The sequence below is a fragment of the Physeter macrocephalus genome, chromosome 11 (genome assembly GCF_002837175.3).
Source record: "Physeter macrocephalus isolate SW-GA chromosome 11, ASM283717v5, whole genome shotgun sequence".
Lineage (NCBI taxonomy): Eukaryota > Metazoa > Chordata > Mammalia > Artiodactyla > Physeteridae > Physeter > Physeter macrocephalus.
The window spans coordinates 115,401,977-115,426,891 of record NC_041224.1 but is presented as its reverse complement, the minus strand read 5'-3'; the positions used below and the strand labels follow the sequence as shown (position 1 = coordinate 115,426,891).

At 35.8% G+C, this 24,915-nt stretch overlaps 1 protein-coding gene across 2 annotated transcripts in view; it reads right to left on the bottom strand.

Moving 5' to 3' along the window:
- ARHGAP5 (Rho GTPase activating protein 5) overlaps positions 1 to 24,915 on the bottom strand; it is an 85,786-nt gene that overhangs the window by 48,574 nt on the left and 12,297 nt on the right. For both annotated transcript variants that reach the window (XR_008618650.1, XM_024133840.3), the window contains exons 2-3: positions 20,690 to 24,577; positions 1,341 to 1,488 (exon numbers count right to left, since the gene is read on the bottom strand). Coding sequence is in view for 1 of the 2 variants with exons in the window: in XM_024133840.3 (XP_023989608.1) it covers positions 1,341 to 1,488; positions 20,690 to 24,409 (3,868 nt within the window). In the remaining variant the exon portion in view is untranslated. The remainder of the gene's footprint in view (positions 1 to 1,340; positions 1,489 to 20,689; positions 24,578 to 24,915) is intronic.

The following is a 24,915-nucleotide window of genomic DNA, read 5'->3' as shown; positions in this document are numbered from 1 at the left end:
CCACGAAAATATTCAAGTGGGACTTTTTAATTATAAAAATAAATGTACAAAATGTAATCCATTATTACTTTATTGTTATTTTCTAATCACTAAAGAAAAGTCTTTTTGAATTGCTCAGTCATATCCACAAGGCCTAATTATATTACTAGAGAAAATGAGATTTCTTTAACCTCAAAGCAGATAGCTAATATTAATAAGAACCTCTGCATTTCTACTATGCTAAAGATAGACAGAAATACATAAAGAAATTTGCCTAATACTTCTGTTGAAGGAAAAAAACAAATGATTAAAGGCATATCCAAATACAGGCTCTATAAATTAAAATTTATTAACTTAAGGGAGAAGACAGGCTATTTCAACTCTAATACTAGTGGATAACAGGTATTGCCCCATATTCCATTCGTCATTAAAACTGAAAGTTAGCACTTCTCACCAGACAACCTAATATGTACGTATAGAACTTAGCTGACAGTCAAGATTAAATGGTATGGCGTACGTACACCTAAGTAAAAATGAGCTTGATTTTTTAGATAGGACATGGGCATCCTAACTTGTTTATTCTTTAAACAATACTTGTTTATCAAAAGAGGTCATTAAGAATAAATAAAGCTAAAATGAAATTAGCTCATGTTTTCAAACCATTAAATTTTGGAGTCCATTCAAATCCCTGAAGTTTCATGGTTAACTTGTATTCATTTTAAATGCACATAAACATAATATTCTGCCTTTATTATCCAACTCTGACTAGTCCAACCCTCAGTAATAGTTTCATCAGACAAAGTAAACATAAGAGCAGGCTTGTTTTTAAAACAGTGAGGATACCTACACACTCCTTACAAATACAACTTAAACCATACAAACCATATTAAGCTAGTGCTGCTGAATAAATAGTAACATCACAAACAAGCTACCTCTTGCACATTCACAAATATTGCTATGAATTTTTAAAAGAAAAATTCACGTGTAAAATGAGTTAAAAAATAGTATTAGACTTAAAATGTTGCAAACATTCAAATTATTGATTTAAATCATATATATGATTAAACAGTAGCATAATTTAATAACTGAGTTATTCTAAATTCCAGAATAAGGTAAGTTTAACATTTTAGTATTTGACTTAGCCATTTAATAGAGAAGTCCAACAAAAGCATGACTGGCTAACAACAAAACTACTTTCAAATATCAGATGGTTACATCTAGAATTAATACTCAAGATAATCCTAATGAGAACGATACATATCTTTCAAATTTTAGCTTGAATCAGGAACATTTGACAAACTATTGGTGTAGCAAAAGTGAAATTTTATACCAAACCTCTTGCAATGATACTTCTATCCTACCTGTATCTTCAATAAATTCCACACATTTTTCAACAAATAGTGGGATGGGCTTCTCAGCTGTAACCAGATCCTGGAGGGGCATCCCAAAGTAATTACTTTCCCAATTTCTACGTGTTGGTGGATTGAAGTTCTTAGTTTTCTTTTTCTGCTATAAGAAAACATATTCAAGTTAAAACTATTAAAATTAATTTCCTTCAGAAAAACGTTAGTATTAAGCAATGTAAATAAAACATTTTGTATCAAAAGATATATTTAAAAGCCATATCCAACCTAAATGTCCATCAATACCGGGTTCATTAAATAAATTCTGCTAGAAGCAGCAACGTGACCAAGAGAACGAGACAAAAGTGAACAGACAAAAAAATGGCTGAATAGAAGGAACTTTTCCCTTTAGAAAATAAAAGAAAACTGAATAGGTAGGGAAATTAGAAAAGATCATTTTTCAATGCCAAGTGAAAAGGAGAAACTAGGAGTAAGCAATGCTCAATTCACAGTTTCAGTGTGGTCTGTTGATTGGTGCATTTGTTATTGGTCTTTGGGGAAGTTCCAAGTGAGATTTTTGTGCATAGCTATATTATTAAGAATATAACATAGCTTTAATTATTGATTATACAATGAAGCTATGCAACTCCATGAGTTTTAATCCCATCATTTTCCCATTTTCTTCCTATCTATTGACTCTATTTCTTAAATATTAAGATAATTTTTATAAAAGAAAGTAACATCCTAGTGGGAAAGGAGATAATTTAGTCTATTAAAAATGTTTTATTAAGAACCCCAAAAGAGATAATTTTTATAAGTAATGGACAAAATATTTTCACAATAAAAAAACAAAATTATGTAAGAATTTTCAAAGTTTAATTTCAATCTTGCATTGGGAGAAAATGGGTTCTTAACCAGGGAGTGAACATTTCAAAAACCTAAGGAAATACTGCCTGGAATTCAACCCTTAAGGAGATTCTGAGTCAGTCTTCCTTAAGTAGGGTGTATTTATATTTGTCATAAGTATTGTTACTGACTTACAAATCACATAAAAACATACCATTTCTAATCAGAAAAGTATGTGTGGGGCAGGGGAGGGAATACAGGCAGAGCTTTCAATGCTTAAAGCAACAGTCCTCATTTTAATTTCCAGTTCTTTCCAGAGGAGTCTCTCTTTTGGATGGATTGATCTTTCAATGTGTTCTTCCAAGTTCCAAGTTATGCAACTGATACCTTGCATAATCAATCAAGTCCTTTCTTCCTTTCAATTTCAGGCTGCTCTACCTAGCAAACTTCCAGAAATCCAACTTCTAAGTCTTCATATATTACCACTCTGATGATACAGATTACATAAACTCTGGTAGGTACAGATTACATACAATATAACTAGTTGTCTGAAATGTTACCAACAAAGCATTGGAATACTTGGTCTGGCTCAAGACCTAGCCCACCAAGTCAAGTAGTGTGGATCCTTCCTTACTCCTTAAACGATCCTTCCACTACCACCACCACCGAAACTGAACAATGTGCAAGAAAGTAGAAATGAAGAGATTGTAATTTCAAAGCTGAGGTAGGGATACAGCGAATGGGTCCTCTTCTTTCTCAGGAACACTAAGGTGCTTTCCAGCCTGCAAACTACTAGCTGCACCATTTGATTACAAAAGTGAAAACTGAGGCAAAGATGGGTATTTTTGTTTAGAGAGAAAATACAGTGGTGAAAAAGATTACACTTAAGCAAATTAATGAAAACAGCAATGCCTAGCCTATGGCAGGAGCAACAGGATTATAAAAGATCTTAATCTGCAATGACACCTAAAAAACAAAGTTGTAAGAAAAGTAAGCTAGCTAGTCCTAACTGTTCCAATCAACTCTTAAGAAATTCTCTTTTCATACTACCCTTTAGGAACCAATCTAAACTCTGAATACTTCACTAAAATTGGGGGTAGATTTCTCTGGCTTATGCTCAAGGAATATCCATCCCCCAAAGTCCATAACGTTACAAGGGCAAGTTATTTAATTCTGCAGTTACACCAAGATCAGATTACACCAGTGTTCTGAGGCAATGAAATGCTAAGTGGCTTATAGCATGGAATTTCTGGCAAAGTATAAAGGGATAATTTACTAACATATAACTGCCCTGACAGTCAAGTTATAGTTCATATATATTGGGGGAAAAAAAGCATAAAAAGCTTATGTGACTTTACCAATTTTTCTACTAATTTACCAATTTTTCTACTAATTTACACTGGTGCAAAAGAAAACTCTATGTAGGAAAAGTTTTGAATTAGACATTCCTATATTAGCTTTTATAATGAATAAAAACATATAAAACTTTTTTTCTATAAGTGATAGTTCTTAAGCATAAGAATCACTTCAGGGAGTTCTTTAAAAATGTGAATTTTGGGGCTTCTCTGGTGGCACAGTGGTTGAGAGTCCGCCTGCCGATGCAGGGGACACGGGTTCATGCCCCGGTAGGGGAAGATCCCACATGCCACGGAGCGGCTGGGCCCGTGAGCCATGGCCACTGAGCCTGCGCATCCGGAGCCTGCTCCGCAACGGGAGAGGCCACAACAGTGAGAGGCCCGCGAACCGCAGAAAAAAAAAAAATGTGAATTTTGAAAAACTACATTATTCTAACATAACAATCCTTAGCTAAGAGTTGCTAATCTAAAAAAAAAAAAAAAAAAAAAAATGTGAATTTTGAAAAACTACATTATTCTAACATAACAATCCTTAGCTAAGAGTTGCTAATCTATAGCTACAAATTTATACCAATTCAAATTAACTTATATAATTTAAAATCTATTTCATAAATTAAACTAAGGCTAGATGATTACAACTGCTATAAAATCCCATCAAGGTTCTCTGAAATGCAAGAAAAAGATGAGGCATATGGTTATTTGGTCATTTATATCTATAGCTTTTGATGAACCAATAGTCAGAAATGGCAGGTCCCAATAAATAATTATGCCAGCAGGAAAACAGGATCCGATTTATGATAATCCAACTTTTGATTCATAACTACATTCATACAAATCTTAATTTCTGCTTAAATGCAAATACCCATGGTCTTTTTTTCCTGGCCACTTAGGCAAATCTCATGTCTGCAAAATCATATCCAGTAAAATAAACATTCTATTTCACAAATAATATAAACAATGTTATCAGTTAAGTGTCCAGTGGATATTAAAAACTATCATTAGTATAAGTAAACAGGACCAGGAAAAGGCATATAAATAGCTCTTTACAGAATCTGCTCTTCCACTTCAGCAATATCAGCAACACAACAAAGGAGAGCATCTAAGCAACATCCTCAAATATTCAATAAATACTATCGATACAATCAATAACACTGAAAAAAACAATATCTCAATTGCTTCATATGTAACCAACAAACTGAAGAAAACTTAAGCAGCAAAAAACAGTTGAGGCTTTCAAAGAATAAATCCAGGAAACAAGAAATTTTGGACTTCTCTAGTCTCTTAAATTTATTATGGGATTCTTGAAATAAAAGCTTAAAGAAGAAACGAGACAACCAGAGGCAAAATGTAAAGAAAGTGAAGAAAAAAACCCATTAAAGAAATGAATACCTCTTTAGGAAAAGACTCAATATGACTGAAAAGATCAGAATAAAGTGGAAAAGATCATCAGAGTTCTCTTTTCTACTGTATCATTTCTTTGACACACGCCAAAAAATACTTTTCCTCCCATTTTTAAAAGTCTTAATCTCTCTGCTAACTACTGCTCCAGAATTCTACTCCCTTTTGCAGAACAATCTCTACATAAATCATCTATACTAGCTGTCTCCAATTCCTCTCCTTCCATTCCCTCTTATATGTACTTATATTAGTTTATCACTCTCATCACTCCACTAAATCTGCTCTTATTAAGTTCACGAATGACTGTTTTGCAATAGTCAGTTCTCAGCTCTCATCTTACTTAACTTTTCAGCAGTCACTCTCTTCAGTGGACTTCAGGAGACGACCTCTATTATCTCACTTGTTCTCCCCTTATTAGTCTCCTTAGCTTGTCCCTCCTCGGCAACCTTGTAATACTGTGAATACCCCAGGCCTCAGTCCCTGCCTTTTTTTCTCAATATCTATAATCACCCTCTTGGTAATGTCATCCATATGGTGCTAACCCAAATTAATACCGCCAGCTCAGCTCTTTCTCCTGAACTCCAGACTCATTTGAAACCTTCTGACTCTTCACTTGAATGTCTAAGAGATATTTCTTTCTTAATGTGCAAAACTTGAACTCATGATGATTTCCTTAAAATGAGCTCTATCTTCAGCCTTCTACATCTCAGTTGCTGGCAATTCCATCCTTTCAGCTGCCAGGCTAAAATCTTGGAGTCATTTTTGATCCCTCTTATTTTCTCACACCCTACTTTCAAATCTATGAGAGATCTTAACCATCTTCACTGCTAATTCTCTGGTCCATACAGCTATCACCATTTCACATATGTAGATTACTGCATTGACTGCTCAATCAATCCTCCCTATTAATACCACCATTCTCTACATACTGTTCTCAATAAAGCACCCAGAATGATAGTGACCCACAAATAACAACCTTCAAGGCCATATATAATCTAGCATGCTTTGAACTCGGCTTCTACATATTCTGACCTCATTTTCCTCTACTTTCTCCATCATTTTACTCCCTTTCCTTACTTCCTTGTGCAAGTAAGTTACACAGCTTACTTGCTTTTTCAGCATGTGACACATGCTCCTAACTTAGGACTTTTGCATTGGCTGTTCCCTTTACCTTCTCAATGAGGCCTACATTGTCTATTAAAAATTGTAATCTATGGCCTGTCTTTCTCTAACTACTGCCCAGTACTTCTAATCCCTCTTACACTGCTTTTCCTACCCACAACACTATATAAATTGTCTCATATATCATCATCATCATCATCATTATTATTTTGGTGTATGCCTCCTACAATTTAAGCTCCACACAAGGGCACGGATTTTTATCTGCTTTGTTCATTAACATACTCCAATGCTCTGGAATTCTGCTTGTGAAAAAGAAAAGTGCAAAGATAGTCGAGGTCTCTTCTGAAATAATGAATTTAATTTGTAGATTTAATGATCTCACCACGCACCAGGAAAGATAAACAAATACGAGTAAACCATTAAGTTACAGACATATGCTGCTGAACTCAGTAAGCTTCAAATATCTTAAAAGTATCTAGGCAGAAGAAACCAATGACCAACAAAGGAGGGAAAATATCAGGCTAGCCTCAAAGTTCTCACGAAAACTTGGGAAGTCAGAAGACTCTTCTATGTGAATGTTCATGGGAAAAAGATTTGTCAAAGATTCTTTATTTAGCCAGTATGTCACCCAAATGTGTGTAACAAGCAGCTACAGATTTTTTTAAGTTCTCAAATACGTAATAGTTAATATTTAAATTATAGCACTCTGGAACTGCCTTCTTAGAAATCCTAAACACATAAAGAAACATCATCGGGCGGAGACGGGGCATGGAGGGATAAATTAGGAGCTTGGGATCAACATATACACACTACTATATATAAAATATATAACCAACAAGTACCTACTGTATAGCACAGGGAACTATACTCAATGTTTTGTAATAATCTACAAGGGAAAAGAATCTGAAAAAGAATAACTAATAGTTCCTTTATTTCTCTCTTTTTGCTAACGAAGAATAAAAATAGATAAGAAAAAAGCAAACTAAAAAATAAATGTAAATGGATTAAGATCAGATCAGCTATAAAAGACTCTCAGACTTGGTACAAAACTAAACAGGAGAACTTCCCTGGTGGCACAGTCGTTAAGAATCTGCCTGCCAATGCAGGGGACACGGGTTCGAACCCTGGTCCAGGAAGGTCCCACATGCCACAGACCCAGTAAGCCCGTGTGCCACAACTACTGAAGCCCATGCGCCTAGAGCCTGTGCTCCGCAACAAGAGAAGCCACCGCAATGAGAAGCTCATGCACCACAACGAAGAGGAGCCCCCGCTTGCTGCAACTAGAGAAAGCCCTCGCGCAGCAGCAAAGACCCAATGCAGCCATAAACAAACAAATAAATTTATTTTAAAAAACACAAAAAACTAAACATGACTAACTAACCACATGCCATTTAAACAGACTCCTAAAAACTGAAAACAAAATCATGGAGAAAGTAATGATTTTTTTTGTTTTTACAAGAGCAAGGTTAACATTGCAGCTATCTTCAAAACAAAAAGCTTTGAACTATACAAAAGAGACTCACTTACAATTATCTAGAATTCAATCCACCAAGTAGCAGAAACAAAGTATAGCAGAAATATGTACCTCTATGGAAACAGAATAAGAAATTTTAAATGATCTCCTTTAGTCCTTGTCAAGATCAAGTACACCAAAATTTATGATAATAAGGACATATTAAGAATGTTGATTTTAACAGATTTACATATACTGATATGTTACAGTTTAAGAACAGGATAAATGGTATAATTCCATTCCATCAAATTAAATCATTTATGTTAATATTATAGCAAAAATTAAAAAACAAATACCAAACTATTGACAACGATACCCTTAAATTTAGAGCAGGGTATAGAAGGAAAGAGAAAGAGAAGACTTGGGGGAGGTTATACAGAATTTTCACTGTAAGTTGTACATTTCCTTTTGTAAAGGAAGTACTTTTTGAAAAGATAAAGATCACTTGTGTAACCAGAAAAAAATCAAGATTTAAAAAATTATGTCTATGAGGGACTTCCCTGGTGGCACAGTGGTTAAGAATCCACCTGCCAATGCAGGGGACATGGGTTCAAGCCCTGGTCCGGGAAGATCCCACATGACGCGGAGCAACTAAGCCAGTGCACCACAACTACTGAGTCTGCGCTCTGGAGCCCGCGAGCTACAACTACTGAGCCCGCGTGCCACGGCTACTGAAGCCTGTGTGCTTAGAGCCCATGCTCCGCAACAAGAGAAGTCACCACAATGAGAAGCCCACGCACCACAATGAAGAGTAGTCCCCGCTTGCCGCAACTAGAGAAAGCCAGCACACAGCAATGAAGACCCAACACAGCCAAAAACAGATTAATTAATTTAAAAATTTATGTCTATGATATATAAACTTTAATCCTCTTTTCAAAAAGGAAAGAAACAGGAAATCAAATTTCTCCCCAATGGCTTCCAATTTGAGTTTTCTCTGGTCCCTATATACTCTGTCCCACACTCAAGAGATTCTCAACATATCACACAGCATGCTAAAAAATTCTGAGAAGTTGTGCAATTAAAGAAACTCATGTAACTACAAGCACTACCTACCCTCTCTCTTCCTAACGTCCTCAACTCACATTTCATTGGAAAAGACACATAGGAATTCCCTTTTCTTCACTTATACCTACAACCAACCCACCTATGTATCTCTACCCTGATTCATCTTTTCCTTCCTAGGAGTGTAGTGTCCTGTTCATACAAGCCAATATCCCCATGCCTCTGCTTTCATAGCATCAATCTGTCCCTCTTCTGGGTCATTCTTATGAATATATAAATATAATATCTCTCATTTTTAAAAACAAACATGAAAACAAAACCCTCTTTTGATCCCATATTGAACTCTAGCTACTGACCCAAATCTTGCTCCCTTTCATAGAAATACTCCTTGAAGATGTCATCTACATCTATCTCTACTTTTCACATCCCATTCATTCTTCACCCTGCTTCCATCTGACTTTCTCTCCCATTCCACTAAACTGCTTGTCAAGATCAGATACTTCCACACTATCAAATCAAAAAGAAACTTTTCATTCCTCTTGAGCTCTCAGCAACATTCTTGATCACTTCCTCCTTAAACACTTGCTCTCTTGGCTCCCATGTCACTACTCTTTACCAGTTTTTCCTCTTTTCTCAGCAGGGATTCATTTTTCTTCCTTTCTTTTTTTTTTAACATCTTCATTGGAGTATAACTGCTTTACAATGGTGTGTTAGTTTCTGCTTTATAACAAAGTGAATCAGCTATACATATATAAATATATCCCCATATCTCCTCCCTCTTGTGTCTCCTTCCCACCCTCCATATCCCACATCGCTAGATGGTCACAAAGCACGGAGCTGATCTCCCTGGGCTATGTGGATGCTTCCCACTAGCTATCTATTTTACATCTGGTAGTATATATAAGTCCATGCCACTCTCTCACTTCGTCCCAGCTTACCCTTCCCCCTCCCCGTGTCCTCAAGTCCATTCTCTATGTCTGCATCTTTATTCCTGTCATCCTGCCCCTAGCTTCTTCGTAACCTTTTTTTTTTTTTTTTTTTTTTAGATTCCATATATATGTGTTAGCATACGGTATTTTTCTCTTTCTGACTTAGTTCACTCTGTATGACAGTCTCTAGGTCCATCCACCTCACTATGAATAACCCAATTTTGTTTCTTTTTATGGCTGAGTAATATTCCATTGTATATACGTGCCACATCTTCTTTATCCATTCATCTGTCGATGGATACTTAGGTTGCTTCCATGTCCTGGCTATTGTAAACAGAGCTGCAATGAACGTTGTGGTACATGACTCTTTTTGAATTATGGTTTTCTCAGGGTATATGCCCAGTAGTGGGATCGGTTTCACCTGCCAATAAGTCTTCCTGGTCTACCCAAACTCACTTCTGAGCCCCTCCCTTCTTCTCTAGCTATTCTCTGTCCTTACGTGAATTTATCTAAACTCATAACTTTCAATCCTTTTATATCCTGATAAGTCTTCCTCTGAATACCAGATTCATAATCTAACTTTTATACTTCCACTGGGATGTCAACAAAGATATTTTAAACATAATATAAAAAGCACAAAACAGATGTCTTGAGTCTCTCTGGTCTAAAATCTTTCACCCTTAACCTTCTTCACTATCTCAGTAAATCTAAATCTATCCAGTTGCTTAAACCATAAATTTAGGAATCAGCCTTGATTTTCCCTTACTCTCCACAGCAAATGCATAAGAAGCCCTGTTGGTATGACTTCCAGAATACTCTAGAAACTGTCCACTTTTCCTTTTTAGTACCTATAAACTTGGCACATGGTGGGTGCTCAGTCAACACTAACAGCAGCAAACAAAATTATAAACAGGAACCAGAGAAAGCCTTTACCATATAAGATTTCTGTTAATAAACATACGAAATACTGTTAGTTTATTTACCAGTTATGCAAAGTTTCATTATACCTAATTTTTTTTTCCTATGGGAGTCATTACATAGAAGTACCTAAGCTTAAGCATCTGAACCTAATAAAATCAGGATTCATACAAAATAATGATTCTTATCATAAAACTACGAGAAGAATTAAATAGCCAACTCTATGTGAATTCACTTGGACATAAGGTAATGTACTTTCAACAGTGTGTAAGACCTGAGCATTTACCATGTGCATAACATCATGCTAGGTATTGTGCAGGATAGGATACACAAAGCCACACATGTGAAAAACTGCATAGAGTACACAGATGCGCGCGTGCGTACACACACTCACAAGTACAAGCAAACCTGGAGGAATCTAAAGATCTGCGGGTCACATTAATGTCAATACCCTGTTTGTGATATTTTACTAGTTTTGCAAGATGTTACCTTTGCGGGAAACTGGGCAAAGGGTGCATGGACTCTCTCTGCATTATTTCTTACAATGGTATGTCCATCTACAATTACCTCAAATTAAAACAATTTTTTTAAAAAAAGGTCATTGCAATAATCCAAGTAAGAAGTTATGATAACCTCCACTAAGACTGTGACAATGAAATGGAAACAACATGTTTTACAGCAGAATAAAGATCAGACAAGATAAATAGCAAGAGCATGTAGCTTTGACCCACAGTACCTCCTTCCTGAAAATACATTCTTACCCAATCATGGTGAGGATAGGGAAGTAATATCTATGACCTGTGAGGAAAAACCTGCCTTTCCTAATGAGCAAGTACAAACAAGCCTTGTATGACTGACTTCTAGAATCTCACAGGAATTTCATTAACAACCACATTTGGCTACATGGGGTTTCTCAACTTCAGTATTATTGACATTTTGAATTGCAGGTTGTTTAGCAGCATCCCTGGCCTCAATCCAACAGATACCAGTAGCAATTCCCCACCTGAGTTGTGACGGCCAAAAATGTCTCCAGGTATTGCCAGATGCTCCCTGCAGGTCAAAATTGACCCTGGTTGAGAACCACTGCGCTAGGCTAATAAAATCAAGGACTAAGAACTCAAGTTTGAGAGATGGATACAGGTATAGCCCTGGGCAGTCTGAGACTTTAACTTTAAAAAAAAAGTCAATACATAATTCAAGATAGAGAATCACTACCGTACGGTACACAAAGATGAATGATAATCATAACTGCCTTCAAAAAGCTTACAATGTAGTAAGAAAAAGAAAACTTATTAAACTACAAAGCAATAAAACTACTATAAAGTGATTACTTTATGTGGGAAGAATAAGTACTACACCATAGCATAACACATCAACATAAGAAAGAAGTCTTTAGAGTCAGTATTCCATGAAGGTCTACTTAATCCTTTTTTTTTTTTTTTTTTTAATTCTCTAAAAGCTGTTAGGTGCTGGATGTTGGGAATGCTCTTTCAGACCCTTTAACGTAACACTAGGTGAAACGAGGGAAGAGAAAATAACTGAGGGCAAATAAATGTGGTCTGGGTTCTTGTATATATGTATCAGACAAACTGGTTCTTGCACTGATTCATCTCTAAGATGACACCTTCCTATAAAGCATTTCAACATATATTATCTACCTGGCAGGTATTTTATTAATGTCATTAACAACTTCACTAACAAAAAATTAAACCTGGAGTCACCTGGAGAGGGTCCTAGCAAAACATCTAGCTATTCAAGTTAAGGATGGGTAGATTTCTTCCCAACTTCCCTAAAAATATTTTTTCAAGTGTATTCAAATCAAAATAAGTTTTATATTATACCCAGCATTTCATTCTTAAAACCATTATTTCTCCCTTTGCTTCCCATGTCATGTTAGGTTCTTTCTGTCACTCTAAAGATTGCCAATCAGAGCATCAGTAAAGAATGAGACAAATTCAAGTGTGTTCTTCTCTTCTGTTACATCAACAGAGGTTCTAGAGTCCATATGTACTTTAGAAAGTATATATGATACCCTTAAAATGCCACTAAAATTTTGTGAACGTGCATTTTTCCAGGAAAAATACCCAAACCCTTCCTCAGATTTTGAAAGGCTAAGACCAATTTCCAAAAAGCTCAAAACAACTACACACACATACACAAACATATGCAAGGTGTACCTTTATATGGACAAAGTTAGATACTAACTCAAGATTACTTTTGTCACACCCTTACATTCTGTTGTAAGAACTGTAAACATCAGATATTACTACTTTTAAATAGCAGTCCTCCTTCCGCTGAGGTTTCTCTTAACACAGTCATAGATTAAGCCCTATTGAGGACTTTTTCAACACATCAGCTGAGATGACAAGAAAACATTACAGAGCTGAAAATCATAAAACTATACCTACTGTAGAAATAACTCTTCTAGGTTTGAGTGGGATGATTTGTAGTATATAAATTTTTGGAGCACATAAAATTGACAACCCTATAAACTCACTTATAAGTCTTGGAATAGTAACAATTGCCCATTGATATATAATTATAGTAAGAACACAGTAGTCTATGATATAGAGGTAAAGTGCCTCCTTGATATATTAACTAAATATAGTCTAACAATTAATATAATGAATGTGCTGCAGAAGAGTAATTTCAATAATTTGGGCTATGCCAGTTTTTGCTAAACATTCAACATGCTGTTATGAAAGCTAAGAAAAAACACAAAGTTTGAAGAGAAAGCCACACTGAAGACATTTACACTTGCTTTTAGTGAAAACAACCATACCACTGACACAATCATTTAAATTGAGTCTTATTAGAACACATCAGTCAAAATACACTTTAAAAACTAACCATCTCGTTACATTTCATTCTGAATTTGAAGAGTAACAGATCATGGTCAACCCAACAGCACAGAACAAATTCAAAGAACAGCAAATAGTGAAATGTAGGCAGAAATACTCACATTATATATCCACACTTACGTCATACCATAAATTGATGTCGCCAGCACCAGAAATGCTACTAAAGAAACCAATTTTAACTTTATGAGAAATTTCAGAAACACCTTAGAACTAATCAATCAGAGGTAAAACATACTTAGCCAATATGAAAGCAATAAAAATCATTACTAAGACTCCTAAGTAAATGCTTTCCAAATGAAATGAGAGATATGAAAGAACCAGAAGTTTTACTAACCTTGATGAAAATTTAAAATATGTTTAATTTTCACCAAAATCAAATGTACTAGACTGAATTCCTGAGAGCAGAGCCCATGACCAAGTCATCCCTGTATCCTTAGCTTTGGACAGTGTTCAGGCATAGAAGGCATTCAGTAAGATGCTTGTTGAATAAAACAACAGTTTCCTTGAGTCAAAATAAATGTAATTATTTTTAAAAACCCATAAATGGTTCTTTCATTACCACTACAAAAACAAAGCTATATACTCCTACTGACTTCAATTGATCATAGTACAACATACTATGCTAGGCCATGGAGATCAACTATAAACAACATATAAATCTAGCCTGCATTAGACATTACCCTAATTTGGGGGAAGCCAACCTCACCCACATCTCTAAAGGCTCAGGCCTACATTCAATAGCATAATTCTCCACCCCTGGCCAGACTTTACTGGTCAGGAATGGATATAAGACCCAACTCATGGCCATGAGGCTGGAAAAGATGCTGGTTGAGGAATCTGGGAAAGCAGTTTTCTCATTCTTCTGATCATACTTCCTTTACAAAAGTGACCCTCACTCTCTCCCTCTCCCCTAAGGAAGTGTCTGCAAGGTAATAACATATATAATGGGCACCCTATTATCAACTGCCCAGAAATCTAACCAAGGTACTCCCCCCAAAATAGGTGAAAAATAGAAAACCTGAAACTGTCAAGCAGTTCAAGACTTTGTTAAATGACTTAGCTCATTAAACAAAGTGCAAACTACTCTATCTGTATCTGATCTGTAAGTACTGCTCTTCCTATAGTAAGCTCTTTAAGCATCCAATTTTTATTTAGCCTTAATTATAACTCTTTCAAGAACCTCAGATGTGAACACTGACAGTCAGTTAAGTGACTGTCGAGAGGTTAAGTGATATACACTAAAAATAAAAAACAAACTTACCCTATAACTTACACATTCTGATACAGACAAACAGCAGTTCAACACAGACATACTCTCATATATTTCATTACTTTTATATCTGGAATGAACAATCTATAAATCAAGAGAAAATTCTGGTCACCACTGTTTGGCTGACAGTGTTTTCAAAAGGCATTTTACTTAATAAAGACTGTAGGTTCTAGAAGTCAGAAGTCAAATAATTCTAAACTTAAGATTTACTATACTCTAAAGGATCTACCCTATTAATAGCTTGGTATCAGTTCACTATCTACTAATACTAAATTAACATCTTCGACTCAATATATACATATAGATATCTCTTCAGTTTTTTGAATAAAACATACCTATTTTGGTATTCTTCCCTAAACAGGCTCCAAACCCTAGTATAATGGCTAATCTTCTAAGATACTATCTGATAGAGGGGTTTAATAAGAAGGGACCAATAAAATACAGAGAAAATAATAAGGACTGGATGGAACATTTGAGAGTAAAATAGGAGTTGGTAGTTGCTAACATAAATAAGAGGATGAAAAGATTCATGACCTGGAAATAAGACAGGAAAATAATTTTAAAGAAAAGCTCAAAAAGAAAAATCATTAGAATACCAGCTTATTCTAATGCACCACAAAATTCACAAAGTATTCTACTATTTACTATCTGAATCAAGCTGACAGCACTGAAATGGATACTGAAAAAAAAAAACAAACTAGCTTAAACACAAGTATACCTCACTTCATTGAATGGATGTTAAAAACTGGCAATTTTATCAATACAACTCAAATTTTCTCATTCAGTTCATTCTCTTAAGCACTATTTTTCAAGCACCTGTTAAGTTACGAAGTCAATTCAGTAGGTCACAACCAGCACCTCTTTTTTCACTGCAATAGACTAGAAAATCAAAATAACTTATAAAGTAGGTATTGTTTTGCAAGATTTCCTTTACATAGAAATATTTATGTCTATTACGGGTCATGACTTAAGGAAATCCTTGCAAATCAAGAAATGTCTTAGAGGTTTTGTTCCTACAACTAACACTAAACTCATTTGGGGGTATAGAACAAAAGATAATTAAGCATAAAGCCTTCTCTGATTGGCAGGAATGACAACTAAAGCACACATTAAGAGAAACAGATCTTTGAGCCTTCCTTAGATGCCACTAATGCCCAAAAGATATAATTTTCCAATGTCAAGGAACCTGAGAAAATATTCCTAGACTATAGCTCCCATGTTGGAATCAAAGAATGAAGGTAAAGAGAAAGAACTTTTCTCTTAGAGAGAAAAAAGAAAAAAGAAGTACATAAATTCAGGATCAGAAATCACAGGAGTATTTAATTTAAAAATGAGTCAGGAGACTAATCCAGAAAATGGGACAAAGGACTATTCTGAAATACAGAGTATACTGGGATATTTCAGGCCTGAAGCACACTATAATAGCATTTATTGAGCACTGCTGTTATGTCAGGCACTTGAGACACACAGTTCCAATTTCTACCACAATTACAAGGGAAACATTATAATTCCTAATTTACAGGTGAGGGAATGAGCTAAGAAAGGGTAAGTGGTCTATTTTTACTCTCCCTACCTTTAAGGATCCTCTCTGCTCCTTGGCCATTCAACATTGGTCTAGGCTGTGTTAGGCACTCCTCTGTATTTACTCCCTAGGTCATTTCATCTACTGCCATCTCTACTTCATTGTCTCCTAAATACATATCTCCAACTCAGACCTCTTCTCTGAGGACCTATATATCTAACTGCCTATTTGACATCTCCACTTGAACTCTAAAAGTTTTAATTTCCATCCCTCCACTCCAAACCTGGCAAATTTCCAATGCTCTACGTCAGGAACAGAATCACTGATTAAGCTGCACAAGCTAGAAACCAAGAAGATATCTTTCCTATCTCTTTCATCATTTTTACTCTTCCCCCACATATGCAATACATTATCAAATCTTATGTATTTTAAGTATTTCTCAAATCCATCCCATTCTATCCATTGCCACCACTCTCCCTCCCCACTCCAACTATTCAAAGCTTTTATCATGATTTGCTTAGACTACTGTAAATGCCTACTGGTCTTCTGTATCACTCAACCCATACTCCATACTGAAACCCAGTGATTTCAGATCCACTAACTCTGTTAATTTCAATTTACTCTTAGGCTAAATAACAAAAATTCCTAACAGTACTAAAAAGGTCTGCATCTAGTCCCTAGGCTCAAATCTCTCCTTGTATTATTCTCTCTCATAGACAAGGTATCAGCAAACTATGGCCTAGGGGACCAATCCACCCTGCTGCCTGTTTTTAAAAATAGCCATACTGGGCTTCCCTGGTGGCGCAGTGGCTAAGGATCCGCCTGAGGATGCAGGGGACACAGGTTCGTGCCCTAGCCTGGGAAGATCCCACATGCCGTGGAGCAACTAAGCCTCTGTGCCACAACCACTGAGTCTGTGCTCTAGAGCCCGTGTGCCTAGAGCCAGTGCTCCGCAACAAAAGAAGCCCCCGCTCACCACAACTAGAGAAAAGCCCGCACGCAGCAACAAAGACCCAACACAGCCAAAAATAAATAAATAAATAAAAGAAGCCATACTCATTCATTTACATATTGTCCATGCCTGCTTTTTTTACAGCAGATCTGAGCAATTATAATACAGGAGGTATTACCTTCAAAGTCTCAAATATTTATTATCTTGCTCTTTACAGAAAGTTTGCCAACAAGGGCTTTAGATCAATGACTAGCCACAGTGACCTCCTTTAAGAACATGCACATTCTATTCATTCAGCATTAAATATTCTTCCATCCACCCAACCATTCCCCTAGTTAAGTCCTATTCACCTATCAGATCTGACAAAATGACAAGTCTCAGGGAAGCCTTCACTCACCCTGTAGACCAGTATATCCCAATTCAGATTAGCCACATTTCAAGTGTTCAACAGCCTCACATGGCTTGGAAGGACAGCCCCAAGTCAGAGGTCTGTGTATTTGGGAGCACTCTGCTCTGTTTTACTGGTAAATGTGCCTGTCTCTGAGCCAATAGCACATTATGTTAAATACTAAAGTTTTAAATTATCTGATAGAATAAGCACATATATCATCACCACTCTACCTCTGCCTTTCTTCTTCAGAAGTGTCCTGGCTATTCAATATTTGGTTTTACTATTTACTCTTCCATATTTGTATTAGAATCAGTGCAAAATTTCTTGAAAAATCTTTGACACTTTGAATGAAACAACACTGAATCTAGAGATAAGTCTGAACAGCAATAACTTCTTTATGATAAGACATATTCATGGATAGGAAGGCAATAGTTACCCCATTTATTTAGATCTTCTTTAATGTCTTACAATAAAGTTTTATACTTTTCCACATGGAGGTTTGCATATGATGTTACAATTACTCCCAGGCACTTGATAATCTGCCATGCTTTTATTTTATTTTTTATTTTATTTTTTTTTTGCGGTACATGGGCCTCTCACCGTTGTGGTCTCTCCCGTTGCGGAGCACAGGCTCTGGACGCGCAGGCTCAGCGGCCATGGCTCACGGGCTCAGCCACTCCGCAGCACGTGGGATCTTCCCGGACCGGGGCATGAACCCGTGTCCCCTGCATTGGCAGGCGGACTCTCAACCACTGCACCACCAGGGAAGCCCTGCCATGCTTTTATAAATGGTGCCTTCTCTGATTATTTTTTCTAGTTGTTTACTGCTGATGTATAGAGATGCAACTGATGATTACTGCTCTTATATGGAGCTGTTTCGCTCTTTTATTAATACTAATAATTTATCTGTAGATCCTTTTTGGCTTTTACATAGGCAATCATATCATCAGCCAAGAGTGACAATTTTGTTTCTTCCTTTCCAATACTCATCCTTTTAATTTTTTTTCTTATCTTACTGCTTTAACTAGGATCTCTGTATAATACCAACTGGAAGTGGTGATGGTGTGTACATTCTGTCTTGTTCCTGGTTGAAAAGGGAATCCATTTCCCTAATTAGGATGATGCTTATTGTAGATTTCACTTGTTTGCATATTTATAGGTACCTTTTCTCAAGTTCTCATCTGTTCATAATTTAGTAGCTTTCTCATGAATTAAATTTTATCAAGTGCTTTTTATACACATTGTTGGATTTTTTTTTTTTGGTATTATACATTCACAATCCCTTATGTAAAACCCTTAGGGTAAGATATTTTAGAATTCAGAAAATTTTAGTCATCATCCCTACTGTACAGTACAAAAAACGTGTATTAGGTAACAACCCCAACAAACTGTGGGTCAGTACCTGTATTCAAATACATTAATACACTTGCAGTGAACTATATGGATATTCACTCTAAATAAGACAATGCTTATATGTAGCCTCACACTTAGTTCAAATCAGGTTTTCCCACCAAGAACAGGGTAAATCAGACTATGCTGCCAAGTTCTAAACAAACTTTTGGTTTTCAGAGGTTATTGGATTTCAAAATTGCAGTTAAGGGTCTGTAGACCTGAACTTTATTTAGAATTTTTGCATGTGCACTCATAAGTAAAATGGGACTATAATTTTCCTTTCTAATATTACCCTTGACTGGTTCTGGAATTAAGAATAGATAACTTCAGAGAATGAATTAAAGAATGTGTTCTCCTATTCTATTTTCTGGATTTTTAGAACACTGGAATGATCTGTTCCTTGAAAAGTCTCCTGTAAAATTACCTGGGCCTGGTATTTTTGTGGCAAGATGTAACTACTACTTCATAATTTATTTAATAGTTACAGGATTATTCTAAGCTTTCTTGTCAAGGAGTTTAACTTTGTTTAAACTTTCAAATTTGTTGACATAAAATTGTTGACAGTATTCTCTATTATCTTATTAATCTGATCTATCTGTAATTATATTCCCCTTTTCATTCTCAGGATTTATGCCTTCTCTTTTTATCTGATCAATCTTGCCAGATCTTTGTCTATAATTTTCTAGTCTAAAAAATGTTAACCATCATCTGAGCCAACAGTGAGCTGTAATCTTTTTGCAACAGCAACATAAAAGATCACTGATCACTGTAACAAATATAATAATAATTTAAAAGTTTGGAATATTGCGAGAATTACCAAAATGTAACATGGAAGCAAGTAAGAAGTAAGCAAATGCTATTGGAAAAATGGTGCTGATGAAGACTTGCTTGTTGCAGGGTTGCTAAAAACCTTCAATTTGTAAAAAAATGCAGTATCTGAGAAGCACAAAAAGCAAAGCACAATAAAACAAGCTATGTCAATGTATCATATTAATATTGCAAAACTGGTAGATCGAAAGGGAAAAACAGACAAATGGGATGCTTACAAACAGAAAAAGATGAACAAAATCACTTTATATCTGAGCTTCTGCAGAGAGAATACACATATTCAGCTAGAATTTTTATGCTGAAGAATATGAAATCAAACTTCCACCCCAAATAAGATAAAGCACAAGTAAATAAAATGTAATAAGTAACAAAAAATAATCTGCCCTCACAAAATACTCAGAAAATTTAAAAGAGCTGTCTATATTCACTGAATGACACAGGCAGCCTAAGTTCTCATTGATGTCAAATCCATTCTCTTAAAAAATAATAATTTTTACCCTGAGAAAACCATAATTCAAAAAGAGTCATGTACCAAAATGTTCATTGTAGCTCTATTTACAATAGCCAGGACATGGAAGCAACCTAAGTGTCCATCAACAGATGAATGGATAAAGAAGATGTGGCACATATATACTATGGAATATTACTCAGCCATAAAAAGAAATGAAACTGAGTTATTTGTAGTGAGGTGGATGGACCTGGAGTCTGTCATACAGAGTGGAGTAAGTCAGAAAGAGAAAAACAAATACCGTATGCTAACACATATATATGAAATCTAAGGGAAAAAAATGTCATGAAGAGACTAGGGGTAGGACGGGAATAAAACACAGACCTACTAGAGCATGGACTTGAGGATATGGGGAGGTGGGAGGGAGGGAGACGCAAGAGGGAAGAGATATGGGAACATATGTATACGTATAACTGATTCACTGTGTTGTAAAGCAGAAACTAACACACCATTGTAAAGCAATTATACTCCAATAAAGATGTTTAAAAGAATAATAATAATTTTTTAAAAGTCAAAAGCAAACATCTTTAGAAACATTATGAACCATAAATTAAATTTACCTTTTTATCTTCTTTTACTTTGTGGGTTTTCTTCTTCATTTTCTTATCATCTAACTCCTGGTCTGAAGTGATTGCAGGATTATCAATACCACCTTTCCAAGTTTCCACAGGAGAAAGAAGTGGATCTTCTTCACTTCCACGATGTCTTCCTTTTCTTTTAGTTTTAGAAGTGGTGAAAGCTTCATCATCACTTGCATCTGAATGCGTTCTTCTGTAGTACGACTTGGCTTTACTGAATAGGGTTTTAGATTTGTATTTGTATTTTGAAGGTCTCCGTTCCCCATGACTTTTTGAGATTCTATCAGAAAATCCATTTTCTTCATCTCCTTGGGTGTTATTCACAAATGAATTTCGAATTTTAATAATGCGATTCTGACTATCATCTGGGACAACATATATCTCATCAGAATAGCCCTTCTGTTTGAAAATTGTGTCAATGGGTTCTGAATAGTTATCTGAAGGATCCATATCTTCAGGATGTGCCAAAGGCACCCGGGAAGTCTGTTTTCTTGGATTTTTACCAATACCAGCTTCAATTGTTTTTAAAAGGTTTGGATCCAACTTTTTCACATTTGTCTTAGGTACAACTGGTTTAGGTTTAATAGGTGGAGGCACTTTATGGTTGCGTTCATGGTCATGACAGTTTGGTGTGCTGTGAATAGGATATTCATTTCCTTCCAAATCTAATCTATATCTGGAACGGTCACTAGGCGTTGGAAGCAACTGTACATCATCCCCAATTGGACTATAAGGAGGTGGTGCTTCTGTATCATCATCTGAATCAGGGTAGTTGTTATAGGGAAAACAGTCTCTGGGAGATGGCAGGAAAACATCTTCACTTTGATGGGTTGATTCTCTTGTATTATCAGATAAATAGGAATTTTCTATCATATTTTTTTTCTCTAGAACATCACTGAAAAACAATGTAAAGACCTCAGTTTGCCGATGATACTGAGATAAAGAATACAGTGCTGTAAATTTAGCAGTGATCTCAGTTGCAATGTGTTCTCCCTCAGTCATTAACTCTTTGATGGCTTCATTTTCAAAAAAGTCTGCTTGGCTGTCAGTTACTGCCACCAGTTGTACAGGAATGGTGTCCTGAACTTCTGACAGAAATGCTCGAAGCATTCCCATTGATGCTTTCCGTTTGGCAGAATAAACTAATATATATCCATGAACCAGTTCATCTTTCCTTACTCCAATTGAGGAATGGTATGATAATATTGTGATCTGTATTCGCCTCCTTTTTTCACCAATGATTTTATCAAGCATTAGGGAATTATTCTGTCCAGCTTGAGCAGCACTGCAAGAATGAGAATCAAGGAAGGGTGAAAGAATAAGATCCACACTAAATGGATCACCACACATGGCACACATGACAATTCTCAAGTCAGCTTCCGATACATCCTTATTGGTGGGAACTGGGCTCACCACATCTAAATTATGTTTAACTGATTCTAATACTCCTCTTAGAGCTTGCTTTATTTGGGTTTCATTAAATTTACGAGGATATGTACCAGCAGGTACATCTACAAAAGGACATTGTAACTTGTTTGCCAACTGTTGCCCTTGGTGCCTGAGAATTGGTAGATTCTTACTAACAGAATCTCTCTGATTAGCCAGAATTAATGTAAATGGAAGGTTAGCCATATACTTATCTTTTCTGATCTGAGAAGCTTCTGTTCTTATTTTTCCGATAAATTCCCCAATAAAATTCAGTGACTCAATGGAATTAAATACACAGAAGCACCCATGTGGTTTAAAGGCAGCAGTCCATAACTGACTCAAAAAGTAAGGCGACTTGGCATCAACGGGCCGAAGATCGAGTTCATAAATTTTTCCATCTAAGGCATACTCATCATCAGTGGATTGTGTCCTTATCTCATTTGCTAGTTCTTGGGAAAGGCCATCCTTCCCTAAAATGAAAAGGTTAACTTTATCTATATTGGTACTATCATGATACAACCGTAAGCGGCCATGATCCAACTGCAAAAGACTGCTGGCAAGTAACTGCTCTACTTTAATGTCTGTACAGTTTTGGCCACTAAGACATGTTTCTTTAGTGGGATGATAAACAAATCCTATATGCTTAAGTAGAAGAGACTCCCTATCAGGTGCAAGTTTCTGTAAAGCTTTGTATCTAGGTTCTTCACTCAAAACTTTATGAATTTCACTCATTTTATCTGAACTAGGTGTTGCATTAAGATCTAAATCATAAAAAAGTTCAGAATGTTCAAAAAGCATTTCCTGAAACTCTTCTTTGGCTTTTTCAACTATTTCTCGCTGATGCCTACCATACACCTCTTTGCTATCAGGCTCAGTGATATATTTGAAGGCTTCATCCTCCATAACAAAGCACATAACTTCCTCCCATGGCTGCCCAGGTGAAATAAACTGAATTTTTTCCAAAGTCTTCTTGAATTTTTCCTTCATTTCTACTCTCCTCTTCTCTGATATTAGATGTTGTACATGGTTCTGATAGACTTTTTCAGCTTCTAAAGTGCTCAGGAGGTCAAATGGGATCCGTCTATCATTAATTTTGTCTATATGGTCAGTTTCATCCCAAGGTGTTTTTTCTAGCACCACAAAACATAACTGAAAATCTGCTCTCTTTTCCATTAACTTCAAAGCTTCTGACCAATTCAAATGTTCAATCTCTTCTAGGTTTGGCAAAAGAGTGTTAAAAGCTCTTGGTAAAGTATTTATATATTCTTCTCTTCTTTTTCTTATATGTTCCTGTTTAAGTTGTTCTATATGTTTTGAGAATGTATTTCTGGCCTTTCTTGTTCCCTCTAAGTTGATGTATTCCTCATAATCAGGATGATTTTTCAATTTGTTACTAACAGTTTTCCAAGTTGCATGATAATCTCTCACAGTCTGCACAAGTTTTTCAAACTTATCTGTTGCTGTGACAACAAGTTGTCTCTGCGTTTTATAAGCATCCAGATAGGGAATAATTTTAGGCTTGCCACGAGTTTTATCCAGCATTTGTACCAGTGCAGTGAAACATGTCTCAATGTTGACATTAAATCGTGCAGATGTTTCCACTACAAGAAGGTTCTTTTTGTTTGAAGCAAATGCCTGAACTTCTCTAAGATAATGATCCACACATTCATCACATTTAGTTGCTGCTATTATTACAGGTTTTTTTGATTTTGATAGTTGGACAAAAAGGTTATTTACAAATTTAAGTTGATCATCAAACTTCCTATTGCATCCCTGACTTACGTCAATACACAATAAAAATCCATCTACATTGAGCTTCCCTTCAGGCATTTGCTTTTGTTCAAAGTCTTGCTCCAAGCCTAGTTGATCAGTGCAAATATACATTAGTTTTTCTGCTGACTGCAATTTAGAGGCAGCTGCACGTTTTATATATGGTTGCAAGTTCGTACTCCGATGAGGCAAGAAAGTCTGGTCATCAATGAACTCAGTTTGTTCAATGACATGAATTTTGCATTCTACTCCATCTTCACCACTTTGTGTTATGTCACCCCAGTACAAAAAGTGATCATTGTTTACTACTCGTCCTCCAAAGTCAATGGTGCTAAGCACAGAAGTATGCTCTGGATAATATTCATCTGCTTTTGAGCGTACAAATCTATTGCACAAACAAGACTTTCCAACTCCACAGTTACCTTTGTCTTTTTCAGTCCCAGAGAGTCCAACTACACTGATGGTATAGGATGGGGGGCGAGGCTCTTTGTTTTTTGCCATCATAACTCTCTTGTCATGTCTCTACATTCATAAAGATAACCAGATATACTTCTCATTCTGAAAATAAAATCATCTCAAAATACAGATCCCGAATTTCAGAACAATATTTGGTTCTTTGTATTTCCCTCATTTCTGTGCAGAAAGGTCTTCAAGATCATATGGATCATCTTCCTAAGAAAGAGAAAAAGGACAAGTCTTAATCATGAATTACACATGTCGAATTATATACATATTAAAGATGTTCATAACAAAGCACCAGACAAGTTAACAATGTTACATGTATTTTAAGAAATCACCAAAGACAGTTTATGATTTACTGTTATAAATGCAAGATGACCTCAAAATTTAAGGCAAATCTAACAACTAAAAAAACTAAATACAAATTTTAATGTGATCTTACAAACTTTAAAATAAAACCCTCTTAACCAAATGTGCATTTTGTTTCTACTTCTTCCTATGAGTTTGAGGAAACAACTAGTCCTTTCCCCTCCCTCAATTTTCCTGCCTTT